Below are 21,441 nucleotides of genomic sequence, written 5' to 3'. Positions count from 1 at the left end.
CTCATCAGTTATTAACTACTTTTCCACTCTTTGCTTTGGTAGCAGAAACAGTCTGACATTACTTTTAAGTTTCTTTTTTATGTGACATATTCAGAATGCTTTCTTCATCATCCAAGTAAACAGCAAAAATACTCACTCTATACTTAAGTGATATATATAAATTCCTATATGTATTTTAAGCCTTAGCCTACATTTAATATGTGGGAATTATTTCTAGTGTTTCTACATCTTCTTATTCTGTTGTATGATTACAGGCTCATTTACATTTTTCTTTGTTGAATATGACTTTTTGCTGTCCCTAAAACAGAAGTTTTCAGCAGGTACTTTGTAACACCATTTCATCTCACACGTGCTTATAGCTGGAAAACCCAGAGTTGACTGAGCTAGTTGATGACCAGCTTCGTAGTGCTGGTTATCTGGATGGCCAATGTTAGGCTCAGTGAAGCCAGATAACAAAAAGATTTCCTGGGTATGTTGAACTTGCTTTGTAGTACAGACCTCAGCTTTGGTCCTGCCCAAAACTGAAACCTTTGTGGTTGCTCATATTTGATTATTTGCCAAAAGCCTTCAAAAAAGGCATCATTCTTGACTCATTGATGGGTATATTTTGCCTAATCTCTGTACACTGCTCTACAAATACTTCAAAGAAATTAAACATTTCTCTCTATATTCTTTTGGCCGAACAACTCATTTTGCAGAATTGGAAATTAGAAAAAGTTCCATACATGACTCAAAGATCTGGCAAATGTGCTTCACCTAGAAAGACCACGATATACACTCATCAACAAGGAAAATATTTTTCATAAGATTTGGTAACCCCTTCTTGACAGATGGTAGGCAACCTGCAAGACCTCTACCCCATGCACCTGAGACAGTGTTAGCTGCTACTTTATGGCCTTGGTGTATTCTTACAAAAATGCTGTCAGTGGAAACCAACTGATGATACTAGTGTGTCTGTGTGTGTGTTTATTTTTGTGTTGTTGTTGTTTTAACAAATTTGAATGTTTCACTGCCTGGACCTGTGGGTTCATTTTGATTTAGTCTGCCAGGGATGAAATGTTCATTTACACACAGTACATGTGTACAGTATACACAGACTTAAATGTACTTCCCTCCTCTTTTTATGTTGAAACATTCTAAAACAATGGAAGCTGTTATTGTTTCTTCTGTTTTGTTTGTTTGTTTTTGCATGCATAATAGGAATAAAAAGATTGAAAAAAAAACTAACAAAAACAAACAAAAAAACAATCAGACTACAGTGACCTGAATATTTGTTTCATTGACAGTGTTATATTTAGGCTTTGGTAATAATATTAGCTCCGTACTGTTAAATGTAATTTATAATATTTTTTCATGTGGATGTTAACATGATATATGCCTTTATGAAACAAGAATAAAGATAAAGCACATTGAGATTACTTTGAGTTCAGTTGTCACAGTAACATAAACAATAAGAAACAAGGTAATTTCTTCCCTACCTGAGGAAGAAAACACAGTAAACAAGCAGCTCAGCCAACGGGCTACCTTGTAAGTTGCCATGATTTCCTGAAGAAACCTTGTTATTAAATACCATTCAAACTGATATCCAGTGAACCTTCTGATTCACTCAGAAGGGTCAGAAAAGGTCTAAACCCCTCAATATCACGCTCTATATCTCTACTGTCTGTATTGTTTCATCTGTTTCTGCTCTGTTGAAATTCTCAGTTTGATGCTCTGCTTTACAGACACAAAACCATCATTATCTCGGATAATAACGGGTAATTTCATCAGGTTTTCGAAATATTGACCAGAAGAAGAGTGTAATTTCACTTCTTCCGCATTGTTTTTTACCCCATCCTTTCTTTCTCCTTCCTTCTTTCTATGTTCCCTTTATCTTTCCATATTTGCTTCTATTCCTCTCTTCATCAGTTTAAAATATTATTATTCCCAAAATTGTATCTGCTGAGCCAATTTTGATCATAGGTGTCCTAAACAGGTGGTATGAAGTATCAATATTGTGTTGATAAGGAGTGGTGGAAAGTAACTAAGTACATTTACTCTGTAAAGTGCTGTACTTAAATACAGATTTGAGGTACTTGTACTTGTACTATTTACATTTTATGCTACTTTCTACTTCTACTCAACTACATTTCAGAGGGAAATACTATAACTTTTACTGCACCACATTTATTTGCCACTTATAGTTACTACATACCTTTCAGATTTTGTTTGTTGTTTAAATTGTCTTCTCTTTTCTTTTAAAACAAATATTATTCACTTGGAGCTGCATTAGTGTGTGAAATGTGCTATATAAATGAAGTGTATTATTATTATTATTATTGTTATTATTATAAAAGCATATGATACACTTATATAATATGATGCAGTACTATCTACCAAAAGTATCTAAAATTGGCTCCACGTTGATGAACTACAGCAATAAAATGCTCTTACATGTATTTGTTAGTGAAAAAAACAAACAATATAATATACTATAATAATATAACACTCTAAAAGAATCCAGTCAGCATAATGCACTTTACTTTTAATACTTTAAATATATTTAGCTAATAATACTTCCATACTTTTACTTAAGTAATATTTTACTTTTACTTGTAATGGAGTACTTTTAGAATACAGTATTTCTACTTTTACTTACATAAGAGTCTGAATACTTCATCCACCACTGTTGATAAGCCAGTTAAGTCCCTCATAGGAGGTTTCTTAATGCATATTGAAGGACTGGTGGCCCAAGAAACACAGCCCTGAGTTAATTTATTCTTTAACACGTTCCCTGGAATAAACTATTTACTCAGGTGAAATGTGTGGATACCAACATTGCAGTGCCCTCTGTAGTGTGAACACGTATCTAACCATGACATTTTGTTCACCTTTTGACAGAGAGCCTCACCTCGGTCCATTGCCGCAGAGGTCTAATTAAACAGGTAGCAGCACAGGTGTGATCCCCGCCCTGCCTGGGGTTCCTCTACCATCTATTTACATGACATAGTACAGAAAAAATCGATAAGAAGGCAATATATTGTCAGGATTAGCATTACTTGTTAAAATGAAGGTTCCAGAGGAGGAATTAATGAGTGATATTTTGAAGCGCTTGACGGGAGAGTCAGCACTGCCTGTTTACAACAACATCGAAAAGTTTAAACGAGGGAAGGACGGATTATATTTCGTCAATGAAGACTTCAGTGAAACTGTGAAAAAAAGAGAGCTGGTCAACGCCAAGGAACGACTGAGAGTGAGTTGTGGAAACTGTATTTAATAAACCATGAACTAATGCTTGATAGTTGGATAAAATGTGAGGAGAGCCAGCCAGGTTTTGTTCTCTTGAAAAGAAAAGGTCACGTCAAACCAAGATAGCCAGTTTAGCTATATTTAGCACCAGCTATCTATTAACGCCATTAAACTTTACGAGTTGTTATTAGCGATATTTTACAGACTGTAGTGCCCATTACACCGCAACTAGCGACCGCACAGATACATTTCACCAGTGACAATTACCTTTCCTGTTCATACTGTCCAGCTACAGTCTTTTGGGTTTAATATTGAGTGGATTACTGGGCCACCCTGGTCAGCTGTTCGGTTTTTTCCCCTCACGTTTTTCATCACCGTGGTTGTTGGATTAATCAATACATACACCGAAATGACCTGTGGCCAATATGAAGGAGAGATACAGGCCAAAGTCTTGCTTTAAGACTTCTGTCTCTTCCAGTAAGAATAGCCCTGTTAAATCCCAGGATTTGTCAGTGCAGTTTGGCATAAAGGAGAAATCTCTCTATTTTCATGAGCACAGTTAAACTCGAGAAAGTAATTTAATGGAAAAAAAATGGTTCATGATGTAAGATTTTTTTTCTTTCTCACTCTAACATAGAGCTTGTTTCTCTTTTCAAAGCAGAAAACACATTATACAATCAACCATACTGTTGAACATTGAATTATGGAGATTGTATGCTTATGCTGCCACCACCCTTAAACCTCTGGATGCCACAGCAGACAGCTGTTGCTGTCACCACTATGAGTTATATAATAAGGTCGTTATTGGCATCTAGAAGGCACCAGCATACCTGTGTCTTCATTTATAAGGCTTACTATCTAAGTTGCCAAGTTATTTAACATCTTTAGTTGGGGTCAGAGCTAATAACCATGACACCAGATCACAGAGCAGGTTGGCTTTCAAAGTTCCTCATACAAACTCTGAACTGGGGAAGACTAGTTTCCAGTATTATGCATTTCACTACAGGAATGAACTGCAACACAGTTTAAAGTTAGAGACACTTGTTCCTCTGAGGGACTTTTAAGTTTTAGTAGCTGATATACTTCATAATGTATATGATTGTTTTAAGTAGTGTGTCTGAGTGAGTATGATGATTGTTTCGTGACTGTGATGAGAATGAATCATCTTATCATCTTATCCTGTGTATATGTAAGCTTTTCTCAGGTCTCTCTTGCAAAAGAGATCTTGATCTCAAACAGATTTACTGAATGAATTAATAAAGCTTAATAAAATAAATAATATATTAAACACATCTTAACTGAGGGCTCTAATTGTAACAGACCTGTATTTCAACAATTCAACAATTCTCAACGGGTTGCTGTAACATTCAGTTGGACATGTCTTTTTAAAATGCAAATCTCAAATGTTGACTGAGTCTGGGACACTATGTGAAGACCTGTGCTGGAATGAGATGCTGCAACATTTTCTGTACAGAGCCCTATTGAGTTGCTGTAGGCTATAGAAAACCGCACACGTAGATGATGATCAAATTAGGGCAAAAAAGGACATAGCAATACTCTCTTTATTACTTTTGCATGATGTGCCAGGTTTTGCAAAACAGGCACAGCTCATACATTACTGATGGAAGATGAAGTCATGACAAATGTCACAGCTTCAAACACTTTAAAATCTTTAGATATGTGTTCTTATTCAACGTCATCTATTTCATGGTGGCCTAATTTGGCACTTAAAGTGTAACTTCTGAGCCTAACTCCACCCACTGCATAACTTTGCAAAATGCTAAAAAGTGAGCAAGGGTCTGAGAAGGGAGGTGGAGGGGAGCTGAGCTGAGGAGGGGAGTGGGGTGGGTGGGGTTGTCATGGATGTATGAGACAGGATGGCAGGAGTCGCTCAGTGACATCCATTTTTGGAGAGCGACACAGAGGCACCTATGCCACTGAGGGCTCTATTGAGGTGGAGGACTTTTCCCCTTCAGAATCCCTTGAAGTGGACATTAGTGTGGTGGAGGACCATGGTGGTCCCAAGCTGTGTCACATGCACAAACACACACACACACAATAATTAGCTGTGGCCATCTGAAGCCATAATACACCTGGCTAACTGACTAGCCATGGTGGCTTCAGCCAATACAGTGCTGAGAGGAAGACAAACAGTGCAGCGACATTTAAGCCAGAAGTTGTTTTCAGATAAACTTGTCTGAGTTGAATTCGGTTTATTTTAACATAAAGACAGTTTTAGCTTCAGGAGCTAAGAGTAGCAGAGGCCAGAGCTCCGGTTACACCGGCTGCTGCGGACAGGTTCAGTAACATGGTTGGTGGAACAATTTAATGTTTTAAAACAAGGTTGATAACTGCAGGAACAGACAGCTGGAGAGCTACAGGACGAACCATGAAGAGGATTGCTATTGTTTTTGTGGCGTCCAGCAGCTTTTCCTCCTGCAACACAGACAGTGAAATTTCCCCCAGCAGGTCAGTCAGTTTTAAAAATGACTTCTGGCTCATTTAAATGTCGTCATGCTGTTCATTTTCCTTTCAGCTTTGTGCTGCCTGAAGCTGTGAGTGATGTGTCTCAATCAGCAGCAGCGGGTGGGGGCTGGGGGAGGTGGGTGTTAATATTCTACCATTTATATAAATTTAATGAGGTAGGGACCTCCCAAATGGTTGACTTTATGTCAGCATCGGCCCTGCCTTTTCAAGGCTGATTTTAAACAGCAGATAACAGGTTGAGCAATTTTCAACCAGTGAAATGCAGATTTTTATAAATTTGGTGATAGTGTCAATATTAACACCAGCATTGACGTTTTCCATAAAAGTACAGTCATATAATTTAGTTTACAGCTCAAAGGACATATTTAAGTGTGCGCTGTACCTCTTTAATGTAAACCTTCAGCCTCTTTTCTGTGCAGATCAGGAACTTGAACACCATGTTCTCTCGCTTGAAGCGCATGGTGCCACTTATGCGACCAGACCGGAAACCCAGTAAAGTGGACACCCTTAAAGCTGCAACAGAATACATTCGATTGCTTGTTGCAGTTTTGCAAGACACTGACAATGTAAGTACTGCATTCATCAAGACTCAAAGCACACTTGTGCTTTGAGTCTTGAGAACTGCCACTTGCTTTGAAATGTTGATTAATGTTATTGTCTATTGCAGGATGATGGCAGCGGGACTGATTTCCTAAAGAATGCAATCACTTTTGGTCAGAGTGACAGCTTTGGCAGTGATCTATGGAGAGTGGATGATGTGAGTCTTTTCTGCTTTTTCCACTGTACATATTTATTTCAACCTCACTCAAACTGTCACCATGGTCTTCACCTTGAATGATGCCATCCTTCTACCTGTCTTTGAGACCTTGGGCCCTATTTTAACGATCTAAAGTGCACGGTCTGAAGCGCATGGCGCAATTGCATTGAGGGTGTGTCCAAATCCACTTTTGCTATTTTAACGGCGGGAAAATGGTCGATGCGCCAGGTGCATGGTTCAAAGGGGTTGTCCATAGTCTCCTAATTAATCATGGGTGTGTTTTCGGCATAACATGCAATAAACCAATCACAGTGTCATCTCCCATTCCCTTTAAGAGCCAGGTGCGCTTGCTATTATGACGGCGCATTTGCCAAGTAGTAAGAAGGAACGCTTCTCTGCAGAGTAAACGGATCTGCTCGTGCGCAAAGTGAAAGCGCACGATCCATAACAAGCACATTGGCCTCTGCTGCTCCTGGACCCTCCTGTGGTCAGCCACAGACCACCAGTTTAAGAACCTGTTCATTAATTTGTTGCACATTTATCTTCATTTGGTTTTTGAAAAGGTTTATTTTTTTAATTACAGCTTTGGTTTCTTTAAAATCGTTTTTTTCAGCCATGGAGTAACAGGTCAAATCAGCGTGATTTTAATTGCTGAAAGTATGGAAACCTGATCACTGTACTCTCAAAAATGTTAAAGAATATTTGTTAATTATAAATATTCAAAAATTAAATCATTAATTTTAATCATGTAAAGAATCATTAACACAGTTATTAGGACTTGATCAGCTCTCCAAGGTTCTGATCCTGCTGCTGGCAGCAGCTAGAAGCTGTGCAGATTTATTTCCTTTGTTAGTTTAATCATTGTTTTCACCTCATTTATTTCCTTGTGTTCCTCATGTCATCATGTATTGATGCAGCAGGAAAGTCGATCTGTGTCTGATCCGTTGTTGTCCGTCTGTTTAAATACCTACGTGTATTGCCATGATTTGGTAAAATAATTAAACAATTTAATCCATCATCACTGCGATTAGTTAATTCTGATAAATATTATGACTAAGCATTATGATATGTATTTTTTTAAATATATTAATATACACAAGAATAATCTTTCACATTGTAATCCTTTTGCTACCTTTTGCATGTTTGTGCCTGCTGCGCGTCCTGTGTAGGTAACAAGCAGAGTGTATGTTGTGCACCCGCTTATGTAGGCGCATATTACTATAACGATAATGTGCCCTCAAAATAACAGAAAAACATTGCACCATTGACTTTAGACCAGGTTTTTGTTGGTCAATAGCGCAATCGCTCTCTGCTTCCTCAAGATAGCAATGCGCCAACAATGTGCCTGACCACACCTCATTTTAAGACTAACACGTGCATTGGCGCTCTGATGGACGCAAGTGTATTTGCTATTTAAACAACGTGGGCGCTGGACGGGAAAATTACAACTGCGTCAGTCTTAAAATAGCAAAGAGACTTGCGCTGCGCTTAGTGTCATGTGAGGCTTGGCTTGCCTTCTATAAGAGCATGTGGGGGGACATGCCTCTTCCTCTTTGCCTTACTCGCCTCATCCAAGACCATAAGTACCATGACTATTTTTGGGACTGTTTTTGTCCCCCTTTTATCTCCCTTTCTAGGTGACCTAATTGATTGCATCTGGTTAAGCAGGTAGAGAGTTATTCTACAGCTTTGGTAAATGAAATACTATTTGTTCTAACCATTTTTATCCCAGGTAAGTTGGAAGGAAATCTGAAATTGATTTGCTGTGTTTTTTCCCAGGAGCTCACTGTTCGCAGTGAGTGGGTATTTTGTTTTCAACCTTCCCTTGTGCTATTGCACACATTGAGTGGAGTCTTTACATTTTATGTATATATATGATTAAAGTGTTAAACCTCACTTCTGAGAAAAATGTAGAGTTATTTTTGTATATTTGATTTGTCTTAACGGTTAATTTGATTTTTCTTGCATAAATAAATTGAATTAATTATAAAATTAAGTTTATTATTATACTGGAAACACCATTGTAGTACTATTTTTGTTGTCCTTATCCCCTGTTTGCAGTGGGCATGCTTTAAATTAATTAATTATTGGTCATATAATTTACTGATTGGGAGACTCTGGCCAGCTGGGCGCAGTCTAGTGTGTTTCTTCAGTTCAGCTATTCGTAGCTGGTTGGAAAATGGCCTGCCAAATGTTCCCAAAGACTCCTGCGATGGCCATCATGAATGCCGCCCCTGCCTGGGGGTGGCATTTGATGGATGATATTGAAAACTCACGCAGTGCTGTTACTGAACTCTCTCTAGAGGAGGGCATTCATAGAGCCAGACGGGTGGAGCAGTCTGCATGTCGTGAGCATAGACTGTATAAAAACTCATTGGTTTCTGAAGAGCGGTTTTGAAGCTCAAAGTGAGCCGCTCCGGCCGTCCCCATCTTGGCAGTGCGTGATGCTGTGTAACTCCCAGCCAATCAAAAATGGGCAAAGAGGCGGGCCGAATGGCTGAAACAAGCCACCTAGCAGCTGGCAGACCTGTCACTCAAAGCAGCCATGTCCTTCATTATGCATAACCTTACGGCTTAATAAAATTTAAACGGGTGAGTTATGAAAAAATTCACCTTCCGTACAGTTGTCATGAAAGGGGAAATTAGCTATAGAGACCTAAACCGTTTTTTGTACCAGGCTATAAACATGTTTATTTCTGCTGTAAAGTTGGGCATTTTAACATGGGGGTCTATGACTCGCTTTTGGAGCCAGCCTCAAGTGGCCATTTGAGGAACTGCAGTTTTTGGCACTTCCGCATTGGCTTCATTTTACAGCCCTGGAGGTTGCCACTTGGTCGTGAGGCAGCAGCTCATCCTCCACATGCCCAGTTGAGGGAAGGGAGACACATCTCCAAAGAATAGTTGTGTGCACACTCCTGATCGCCTTCAGGGAGGGAGCTTGGGGAAGAGTGCTCCTAAGAAGCTGCTTAGTCCAATTGCCACTGCAGGAGACCAAACACAGCTAAATGACACCCAGCTGAATATACTAGCAGCTATTCAGAGTCTTTTGGACAGACTGGGTAGAATGAAGGCCCAGTGTCCTGTCTCTGGCACAGTCCCAGAGCTACATGAGCCAAGTCTGTCCTGCCATGATGAGCTGCCTTCATATCAGAGAGAGAAGTTGGATCAACTTGATGTCCTTTCATTATATGCACATGATTCCCTTTTTGGAAGTGATAGGCTGTTGGTGGATGCTGTGGAGGAAGAAAGACTCAAGTCCTCACTGTGTTAGGTAGAGTCAGATCATGGTATCATTGGAGAAAATGAGATCTTAACTAATGATATCTCGTCAAAAATTTTGAGTGCAGCTACGATTGTGGGCCTGAGCTGCCTGAGCATGTCGGCTGAGGCTCCGGCTACAGTAAAGGGTCTTCCATGTCCTCCATATCTTGCCCTGCCTCCTCTTTTTTTTCCATTTCCAGAGAGCATTTCTGATGATAGCGGCAGATATAATTTTAACAAAGGCAATTTTCAATCTGTCGCCCAACTCTACAGCACCCAGACCTCCATATTTTTTACTTTTATACATTAAATCTCTTTTAGTTACCTCTTTGGTTGTTCCCCAGATTAAGATGGCACACTGTTTTTTTATTACTTTGTTGGGTTGAGGAAAGATATTTGCAAGGAGTTTGGATAGGATGTAGGTTTTAACAATGTTTACTCTTGATTTGTAATTAGTGTTTTTGTTTTCCCATTTCTTTACCTCTTCTTTAATTTCACACAGTTTTTTCTCCCAGTTTCTTTTACTACATCCACTGTTACAGATGTTTAGACTGAGTATTATTTCACCGATAGGCTGAGTAAAAGTCGGCGGGCGGTAGTCTTTAAAAACATGTTCACAAGGTCTGTTTCTGTTTCTATTTTCTTGTATGTGGTGGCGCATAAATCTTTAATGACCTCTTTTTTTCACATTTTCACAAAAACAGTATCAATCTCTTTGTTTTTAATGGATTTCATGAACTTGCTTTCAAGGTTTTTTTTTGTCCAGAATTAATAGCGTGAACAAGATTTCTTTTATCTTTTTCTGACTGTTTATCTATGTATGTATGTATGTATGTATGTATGTATGTATCAGTGGAGGCTGGTCCATAGAGGCAGAGGAGGTTGATCCTCCTCTATTTTTTGAGAGGCAAAAGGCAGGGCGGGATCTCTTACATTGGACTCAATGTATTTCATTTTTGTTCATGCTAATCTGTGATTGGCCATAACACGTAAAATGACGCTCCAACGGAGGACGTCCTCCCTTACCAATCAACAACCAGAATGCAATATTGAGTTGGTCCAATGATAGTTTCCAGAATTCATCTTCAATTCTCTCCACTGTAAAGCAGAGTAGCAGCAGTAGATAGCTGCTTGTGTTAAAATTAAAATTAAAATTGCCCCCCAGCCCTCCGATTTCATCAGGTGGGACAATTATATAGTTTGATGCGGTTTGTTGTAAGATTCCATGTTGGTTTTAGTCCTGTCCTCCCCAATTTTTTGAGTCACCAGCCGCCACTGGTGTATATATATATATATATATATATATATATATATATATATATGATGTCTATTTGTGTTTTAAGATTTAATATTGTTTGTTCATCTATAGTTGATCTTTGTTTCTTCTGCTTCAAACTAATATACTAATTTATTTTTAGTATTTCCCATAGTTTAATATAAGATATAAAGAATATATAGAATATTTAATTGAGTTACTTTATTGTAACTGTGTTTTAAGTCAGTTATCAAATCCTTATCTTGTAAGCTCTGTACATTAAGTTTCCAGAAACCTCTGTTCACCGAGGTTCCAGTTGACAGAGAGGTTTTTACCAATAGGAGGTCAGAAAAATCGTTAAAAACTGCTCCATAGTGAGTTACTTTGAAGTTAGAGGACACATATATGTGATCAATACAATGTGATCAATACGATCAATATGAATGAGTAAAGATGTTGTAGTGTTTTGGCAACATGAATCGAACAGAAGCACTTCACCAACATATTAATGGGTAGGGGGTTCACCTTCACCATTGTATTTCAGACAGACCCAAACACTGCCAAAGGGAACCTGACAGCTGGCAGCCCAAGAAGGGTGCTGGGGGGAGCGAGACGAAGGCAGTGACTGAGTGCTAGTTGCCTCGTTTGCCTCTTGCACTCCCAGTCCCAGCCATCAGGCTGTTCCAGCAGCTGCAGACTATTTGCAAATGCTTAGAAATGCACTGAACAACCCTACCCATTACGCCACAATTTAATTCTGGATGTTGCAAACTGACAAACCAAAATGGGTCTGATACTGAGCTAGCTGATATGCCATCAGTCGAAAGGGAAGTGGCAGCCCTGACATTACTGGGCCCAGAACGAGTGACTGCCAACCTCTGTTGCCCAGTCGAGGAATGTCACAAGACAGACAGCTTGGTGTGTTGAACAATGCTGCCACATGAGCGGTCTGCTCAGGCAATGCACTAGCTATTTCCTGGCAGCTATTAGAGATACTGCCAGCCCTGAGGATCATGACACCATGAACTTAATTGACTCAGCCCTTATAGCTCATGCTCAGCTTACAAGGGGCATTGGTGCTACCATGTCATCAGCCATGCTTGCAAGCAGGCAGATTTGGTTGGCACAGACCTCTCTACTGGAGAATAGAAAAGACATCGCTAACATGTCTGTAGTCCCTGGCAGAGTGTTTCATCCAGACTGTCAGAGCATATGGGACAAGGCTGAGAAGTCTTGCCGCACAATGGAATGCATTCAGCGCACATTCAGCAACCAGGTGGTGCCAGGTATAGGCCCAGGAGCTCTCAGCCTCCACACCAGACTTCATGGTCTTGGGGTTTGACCTTTGACGAAATTTTCAGCCTCTGGTATTGGTGTAAAACACCCACCACAGCATCAACAAAGTTACCAGCCACGCTCTTAGCCTAAAGAGAAACCCAAAGAAAGCAGTTCAGGACCTCATGGGAACATCACCTGTTCCCCTGAGCTGAGGGGCTGGCCACCAAAGCTGTTTCCCAGCTACGCCTGGACAGCTGGGGAAAATGTGTGACAGACCCTTGGGTACTGGCTACTGTGGCAAATGGGTACAGAAGCCATTTTCCCCCTTCCTTTTCCAGGGTTCATATGACAGTGGTGAAGGACCCAGTCCAGGCACAGATTTTGGCTGAAGAGATTTTAACCCTCCTGCAAAAAGAGGCAATTGTGAGAATAAACTCCAGTGAACAGCTTGCTAGGTTTTATTCCAAATGCTTTCTTGTTCCAAAAAAAGATGGTGGCCTGCGTCCCATCTTAGGATTAACACGTTCATAAAGGTGCTACCTTTCAAGATGTTGAACACCACACAAATTTTGGATTTGGATTTTACTTGCCTAGATTTAAAGGACATATACTTTCATGTGCCCATCTGCTCAGACCACAGACTGTCTCTGTGGTTTGCTTTTCAAGTTCAAGGTCCTCCCATTTGGCTTTTCTCTCTCACCGAGAGTGTTCAACAGGGTGGTGGAAGCTGCTCTATCCCCCCTTCAAATATCCAGCTTGAAGATCCTGCCTTATTTAGATGACTGGCTGATCTGCACCCCAAATCACAGTCAGGTTGTCTGGGACACAAGGATGGTCATCAATCACATACAAGCCTTAGGAGTCAAGGTAAATATGAAAAAGAGAAATCTCGAACCGACACAGTACACTGTGGAGGTCTATGCCTGAATTCCCTCACAATGTCAGCTTCCCTCACCCCTCAAAGGGTTAGAATAGTTTCATCTAGGCGGGCAGCTGGAAATGGCTTATTGTTATGATTTCAGCAGTAGTGGCTGTGGTCCCCACAGGTCTTCTCAGGGCTCGGCCACTGCAGAGGTGGTCAATCTCCATCCAAAACGAGACAGGTGTGTGAAACTCCAAGTGACGCAGCCATTCATTTGGGCACTGCGCCCTTGGAAAAACAAGTCCCTTTTTACTCTTGGAGTTCCACTTGGGGAACATTCCATCACACAGGACAGTGGTGTCTATTATGCTTCCCTACGCGTATTCATCCTGAACTGTTTGGTACAGGATGTTCAGTTCAGTTTGTGACTTTGCATGGTTCAGTGTGCTCCGTGACCCAAACAGTTACTGCCAAAATTGTTTAATATTACACTTGAGGCTGATTTATGGTAGGTCGCTCTACACTTTTGATAATGTCGCTTGACAGAAATGACGTATTTTCGACAGAAAAAAACTGTCCCTTGACACTTTTATGTTGTGCAACTGGAGAATTTTGGTATGTCGCAGACACTGTCATATTTTGCTGCACAATGTGATTGGATACTGTTGGTAATGTCGCCATAGAGATTGTATTTTTCACTGAACTTCATTATTGATATTTTGATCTGTAACTTTAGAGAACTTATAACGTACTTGTTTAATTAGTCCCAGTCGGGATGATATAATGTAACTAAACAAGCCAGCTAGAGGATAGCATGTGATTACCATGGAGACGACTGAAACCTTTCGCCAAAGCATAAATTGAAAATGTCACTCAACTTTTTAATTTCTGTTGAGCGACATTTATCAAAAGTGTTGAGTGACCTACCATAATACTCCAACATGTGGAACAATAATTCTAGAGTGCAAGTGCCACCCAGAACATTTGGCAGTGGACTATTTAGCTGTAGCATGCTCATGGATGTATGCTAGCCAGCTTAGACAAGATAGCCTGGTTACCCTGTAGTGTTGCTGCCATCAGAATGACAAATGAGAGACCCATATCACTGACTGAGTGCAACACTATTATTAAAATATGCACCGTTATCTCCATAGTGAAAAAATACCACATCTCCTTGTCCCCCTCCCCTTTCTGTGATGGTTGGCTCTTCACTCTGCCTTTGAGTGAAGCCATTCAGAACAAAGATAAAAACATTTGATTTCTTATGTTGTCGGACAACACATCGTAAAAACCAGTTCTTAGAGATAAAAAAGTAGTTAAAAAGTATGAAAGTAAAAGTAGTGGTTTGCTCACTCTGTCTGTGAGTGTATCTGTCCACAGCTAATCTTGCATACTACTGGATCCATCATCCTAATATTTTTTGTGCACATTTATGACTGTATGCTCAAGGACCTCTTGTGGTTGTATTGATTCACAATTTTTGGAAAACCCATTTTATAACTTCATTGAATGCTCTGTTTTATACTGTGATTGACTGCGGACTGTCACTCCTCTTAACCGGCCAGTGGGGGCTGCAAGTGATCAACAACTGCTTCAGTTTGGAATCTTGTTTCCACTAGGAACAACTAATCATGCCTTGTTGCCATGTTAGATCAGTTGGTGCCAAATTTCAGTGAGAGTAAAAAGCATTTCTGGCAATCAGCTAGGCTACAAACAGGGCTTACCTAGTCCTTTGCAGGCCACATTTTGGCCTTTGTCGTGGCTCGAAAACAGGTACAGGTATCTCAGCTAGGGGCAAGGTTCATAACATATCCTTGTATGCCCACGATGTCCTGTTGCTTCTGACTAATCCAGAGGGCTCAATACTAGCAGTTCTAGATTTGATTAATTGCCTCAGTCAATTTTTGGGCTACAAAATACATTTCTCTAAGTCAGAAGCTCCTCCTTTGTGATACTACTTCGTGATACTTGCACCCCCTTATCTTGCTCATTTAGGTGGGCGTTGCAGGGCTTTACATATTTGGGAAATCATGATAAATCCATTGCTTCATCAATTATATAGAGCCAATTTTACACCCTTGTTGAAGTGTATCATCAGGATCTTGAAAGATGGATTTCCTCACCGCTATCTATGTTAGGAAGGATCTCATTACTTAAAATGAATATTCTGTCTAAACTTCTCTTTAAATTTCAGATGCTTCCAATCTTGTGTCCAAGAAAAGTAATTAGGAAATAAATAGTTTGTTTAGTACTTCTATCTGGAAAGGAGAAAAACAGGAAAAAGGTGGTCTATCAGTTCCTGATGTTAGGCTTCACAGCTACGTTACATTGCTGACTGGATTAAAAATGACAGCGAATCCATATGGCTTGACTTAGAATCTTCTCAGGTTAATCAGTCCTTAAGGGGTTTCTTGTTCACTTCAGAACATAAGAAGATTAAAACTTTTACCAGTGACATATGATTTTAAACACAACTATTAAAGCCTGGCGGGATATAGGAAGACTGGAGGGATTAGAGGGACAACTGTCCTCCCTTTCACCAGTTTGGAGCAACATAGACTTCTTTCCTGGTTCGACAGATAGGGGCTTTGAGTTGTGGGACAGTAATGGGATTGTTACTATTGGGCATCTATGTAATAAGAAAATACTTTCATTTGATTAACTATGTACAAAATATAACATACCAGGAGAACATAGTTTATGTTGGAAAAAAGAATTGCATTCTGGGGCTTGGGTATAGAGCACTTCTAAATGTAAAAAAGGCAAGCCTGCATTCATATCCAAAGACTGGAATAACAACCTGAATATAGATATTAATGAAGCAACCTGGTTACAAGTATGAAAATTTGACAAATAACATTTCAGTTTGTAATAGGGCAAAGGCAACTCAATTTAGACTACTACACTGTCTGCAGATTACTCCCCAATTTATACATAAAATGGACCACAATAAATCTGAACTGTGTGTGAAGTGTAATTCTGAGGCTGGGAGTAACTATATTGGTACTAGACTGGCAACCATTGTGTTGAAGGGTCTGGTGGACCATAGTTAGGAAACCACACAATGTATTAATGCATAACTGATTTGCTGTGGGATTGTATGGATTACAATATGCAAGTTCTTAGGTGTTAATGACGCAGTACTGTACTGGAATGCAAGACTTGGGTGCTGTCTCTGATAGGGGTGATATATAATATAATATAATTAATTATAATAATACTAATATAATTTTTTTGTTTTTTCTGGATGTGTGACAGGTACATACCGAACCGAGGTACATACTGAACTGTGAATTTTGTGCACCATTACACCCCCATGCAGGGTGTGTGGAATCCCCCTTGGAGTGGCAAGCATATCAATATATTGAAATTAAGAGCAGTCTACCTGGCCATGGTGATTTGGCACCCCAAACCAGCTGACTGTGGTTGTGGCTGCTTCACCGCCCCTCCCTCAGGAGTTAGATGAAGCTGTCATGCAGACCATACATAGCGCTAGGGCTCCTTCCACACCAGTTACATCCAGAAATGGAGGGTATTCTCTGACTGGTGTCACAATCAGCAGCTAGACCCAGCCACATGCTCTATTCACATAGTTTAACAGCTTCCTTCAGTCACTCTTGGACTCAGGAAGAGCATCTAGCACTATTAAGGTATATGCAGTTGCCATTTCCTGCTTTCCTGAGGCAGTAGGAGGAATGTCAATTGGGAGACACTCCTTGGTGTCTTAGTTCATTAAGGGCGCATACTGCCTGCAGCCAGACAGGATGCCCAGAGCTCCATCATGGGCTCTCCCCTTGGTGTTACGATCGCTGACTCAAGCCCCTTATGAGCCTATTGAGCATGTGGACCATAGGTTCCTCTCATAAAATGAGGCTATAACTATGGGTCTATGAGACGGAATGATGACCATCACTCAGAACGGGCTGAGGCGTTCCAGGCAAGAAGAAAAGGCATGTTCGCCAGGATACTCTCATAGATGGCCCAGCCTCCTAAGGTCAGTCAAATGACTTTGTTGACATAAGGTCTTGAGAATAAGTAGAAGGTTGGCATCATTCAGGGTGAAGACCACAGTGACGGTCGTGACTGTCAGGACCATGAGCTCTTCATTTTACTCTCCTGATTATACTGGTCCTGGTCCATTATAGTCTAACCTGTCACCTGTCCTCTGTTCTGGAACTTGGCGAATAAATAATTCTTCATTGAACCCCAATATTAATGACACAGAGAAGATCCTTTAATAGAATTATTAAATTAAATTTTCAGAAGCATGAATGTTTTAATTTAGAACTCTATCATAAGGATTGTAGACAAATTACTCAATCTATAGCCTTAAAATCAAATTCATTTATTTCTTTAAAATGTATGTGTCCATTCAGACTTTGAACTTGAATGTGATTTGTCTTCTGAGTAATTTTTTCATCATTTCATTTGAACAGATAATTCATTTTCCTCATTTTCTTGTGTTTGTGTAGAGTGAAAACTATACAACTTTGAATTTATTGCTGCTGTCCCACAGAATATGAAGACAGAAGCAGTGTTTTAGTCATATTTTGACTAAACTATGAGTGTTTGGAACAGTCTGAGCATGAGTCTGAGGATGAATAAGGAGGGTTTTTTTTCCTGTTGTGAAAAGTTGTTAGCATTGTACAGTGATCCCTCTGCAATGGAAGCCTTACTTTATTGGAGCTGTCATGGATTCACTGTTGGAGCTCAAAGCATGTGAGTATTTGATGATAGAAGGATATATTACTTGAATGCATTTTCATGACAGTTGCTGAACATGTCAGAGGAGCGCATGGAAGATGGATTCACCATGCCCCCAGATTCAGGAACAGAGGACGGAGATATGACCAGGCTGGTGTTGCAACATTGCATGATGCCTGCATACCAGTTCATCATCCAAGTAGCACCTGATCAGCCTTCAGTAAGTCAGTCATTTAACTTACCTAATGCCTAACATGCCTAGTTTTGTGCTTGTTTGGCAGCTACACCCTAGATGCATTTGGTGCAGTGGTCAGATGCTCTGATCTCACACCTATGAAGGATGTGTTTATTTTCACTGCTGTGGATGGTCTGCAGTGTCTTCTGGCAGTAAAAATTGATAAAATCAGTTCTAATCTAATTAACATGTCATGAAATTAATATATCCTACAGGGGCGTCTGTATTTAAAGAGTTCTGACCTTTTCACCTCCATAAAACATTACATACAACATTTAGAAGGTTTGTACATAACTAATTAACTGTTGAAGTAAATTAAGTAAATATCAAAGGAATTCCTGAAGCTATGGAAGTAAAATGAAAATATTCTTTTATCGCTATTTTAATCTTTCTCTGTGGTATGTTAGCTTTAAATATTTGTCCCCAGGCTTCTTATGATCAATTGAGTTGTGAATTAGAATCAATTATTTATTGTATATGTTTTGTTAATCCAGCATTCACCTAATTACATAATTCAGTTAATAGATGAAATGCATGCAAAATCCTCTATCACTTGTAGGCAAATAGTGTATCCTTTCGAACACTACATGGGCAGCATTCATGTACAATTCTAGAGAGACAGACCCTTCAAACAATAGGCAATCAGACACGTTTAATTCCTGAAATGATCTGGCAGAAACATGCAACAATTACCACTGGCAATCAACACGAAGCATTTGATTGTCTTCAGTGAATCGAATGTGTAACCCTAACATGAGACATTCAATCTGACTCCACAAGTACCTTGTCATCTGATTGGATAATTTTAGGTGAAGAGGTTTAGATCAAGACAATTACACACTTATGCCATTTTCAGAGAATTGGCATGACATGCTGTTCATGTTTTAACTTGATTGTGGCTGTCACAAAAGCTGTTAGACTAGGTAAACAACTGCGTGTGTGTGTGTGTGTGTGTGTGTGTGTGTGTGTGCGTGTGTGTGTGTGTGCGTGTGTGTGTGTGTGTGTGTGTGTATACACACTATAAACAATGAGAATTTGTACCATTTATCCTGCACCAATGTTGAACGTGTAGTACAAATGATGTGCCATGATGAGTGTCATGGTGACGTCTTCAGCCTGAAAAAGTCTTTAACACTGTTGGAAGACAGGCGTTATCACCTTCTTCTTCCTCCAACAGATGTCTCAACCCTGCTGAGTGGTGTTTAAAGCATATTGCTTGGACCAATATTTGGAAACCTGCCAGGTTGGATTTTTTTTAATACATGTATATCAAATCAGAAATACATCTTCAGCTAAAAAACCAGATGACTAAAATCATACCAGAAATTATGAAGATTTTTAACAGGCTAACTGTAAATATCAGGGTGTATAATAATGATAACACAAATGTAATATTTTTTGTTGTTGATATTTATTATTATTATTATTATTATTATTATTATTAGTTGTTGTATTAGTAGAAGTAGTAGTACCAGACCCAAATATGAATAATGGTAGATTGAAGTAGTCCAAGAGAATACAAATGCTGCCCCCATGTGGTCTTAGAGATCATTGACATTTTTAAGAAATTTCTAAATGACAATTTGTACAAAACAAGCACAGGCCTTTTTCACAGAAGACATTTTAACATGTCACAGTAGGAAAATCACACGTAAATAATAAAATGAATGATGGCTGTATTCCATTTAGCTGCTTCAGTTTCAGGGTCCCGGTCACACTGTCACACTGCTTACTTTCATAGAAATGAGTGGTTAACGATGTTAGCAACACCTGTGCGAATCAAAATGTGTGCTGTGAAAAAGGCATGATGCTTTGTACTCTGTCCTTTCAGTGAGCTTTTGAACTGTGCTTTTCAATCAGGGTAAATGGCTGTATGTTAAGTGAACCATTCATATTTGAACTGTATTTGATTGAAATTGGATTTAGGGTTAACTAAGTCCTGGTATCTTCCTGCCACCACCATTACACTGACACTGTACTTACAGGCTCAGCACTGTTTTCTGTTACTCTGGCTGATTGGAGCTCTGCTCAGGATGAAATTAGGTGCGACTGCATAGTTTGCTGCCGTCACCAAACTCTTGCTTATAAAAGTATTTACCTCCCTTTGACTTTTTCATGATTTTTTGTTTCACAACATTTGAGCTCAGTTGTTGGCCTATTTGACACAGATCAACAATTAAAATTGAGATGAAAAGAAAAATGCCTTTTTAAACCGTTTTAGATCACATCCCTGGTCATATTGTGCACCTATTTAATTAATTAAAAAATACGGAAAAAAAATCAGTTTCTTTGTATTTTCATATCAAAATCCAATCATGTTCTCTTTCTTGTAAAACAAAATATGACATGTGTTTACATAGGCTTGAACCAACCAGTTTCAACCAATAATATCATTACATCCACCCATCAATCAATCTTGAACTTTTAGCAACACAATGCTAAGGTTTATTATGACATGCCCACTTGACGTTCAAATCTAATTCCTCCTGTCAATCCTGTTTTGCTTGGAAATACGTCACAATACGGAGGTTAGATGGGAATGCTGTTTCATCTGGACTTAAGACCACCTATTTCAAATGCATTGTTTCACTGCCCTCTTCTGGTCAAATGTTTTAGGTCTGTCGCATCAAACACCACTGTTAGGTGTGATCAGTAATGTGAGAATACAGGATACTAAACACACCTACATCAGTGCAGCATGGAGGGCAGGGGTCATTTCTATCAACAAGTGTACTGATGGAAGACATTGTAATCTTAGATTATTTTATTTTTAGGTGTCGTTGCTTTGAAGAAAGGATTCTTCTTGAAGAAAATGCAATTTTATTTGTCTTATTTAATTTTACTTTTGAAATGTAGCCGACATTTTGTTTGAGTACATATAAATGTGTTTTTATTTTTAATTTACAAACTGTATCCTTGGCAGCCCATAAATAAAATTGACAAGAGAGCTTCCAGTCTTGTATTTTCTGTGTCCGATATGCACCCTCTTCATGTAACTTCAATACTTTCATGACACCAAGATTTATGTTTAGTAAATTATAAATTAACATTATCAGCTTTCACAAAATGGCCATGAAAACAGAAATTTGTTCCAAAAGGCCAAATTTTAATTTTTAGCTCTGATAATTTATTTGTCCATAGAATTGAATGCTGCGTTTGCCAAGTTGTCTCTTTTTTAAAAAGCTTTAAAGGCCCAGCACTTCTACAGTACACCCACAGGTGATGTCACTTATGTTAGCTAATCAGACCTCCTCTCTGGTCTGCGCTGGTCTTTTAAAGGCTATTTGCTTGACCCTAACTGTCATGTACGGCTTTGTTGCACCTGTTAGGGTGGCTAACATTACACCTCTATCATTCCAATTAGTTGAAGGAAT

The 21,441-nt window shown here is 39.4% G+C and overlaps 1 protein-coding gene across 1 annotated transcript; it reads left to right on the top strand.

The window, feature by feature from the left end:
* Positions 1-2,916: 2,916 nt before the first annotated feature.
* On the top strand, positions 2,917-21,015 carry figla (folliculogenesis specific bHLH transcription factor). Its single transcript, XM_044364772.1, has 6 exons — positions 2,917-3,232; positions 6,135-6,281; positions 6,383-6,472; positions 17,900-18,052; positions 19,245-19,310; positions 20,842-21,015. Exons 1-5 carry the CDS (start codon positions 3,047-3,049, stop codon positions 19,260-19,262), a joined length of 594 nt encoding a protein of 197 aa, XP_044220707.1. The 5' UTR covers positions 2,917-3,046; the 3' UTR covers positions 19,263-19,310; positions 20,842-21,015.
* Positions 21,016-21,441: the final 426 nt, after the last annotated feature.

The sequence above is a fragment of the Thunnus albacares genome, chromosome 2 (assembly GCF_914725855.1).
Source record: "Thunnus albacares chromosome 2, fThuAlb1.1, whole genome shotgun sequence".
Classification (NCBI taxonomy): domain Eukaryota; kingdom Metazoa; phylum Chordata; class Actinopteri; order Scombriformes; family Scombridae; genus Thunnus; species Thunnus albacares.
This window is presented reverse-complemented; position numbering and strand designations above follow the sequence as displayed.

Bases quoted from the DNA above. Each gene is read 5' to 3' on its own strand.
- figla (XM_044364772.1), top strand. From the start codon at position 3,047: ATGAAGGTTCCAGAGGAGGAATTAATGAGTGATATTTTGAAGCGCTTG. The intron at 3,233-6,134 runs GTGAGTTGTGGA...TTTTCTGTGCAG, and splicing joins ACGCCAAGGAACGACTGAGA to ATCAGGAACTTGAACACCAT. The intron at 6,282-6,382 runs GTAAGTACTGCA...TGTCTATTGCAG, and splicing joins TTTTGCAAGACACTGACAAT to GATGATGGCAGCGGGACTGA.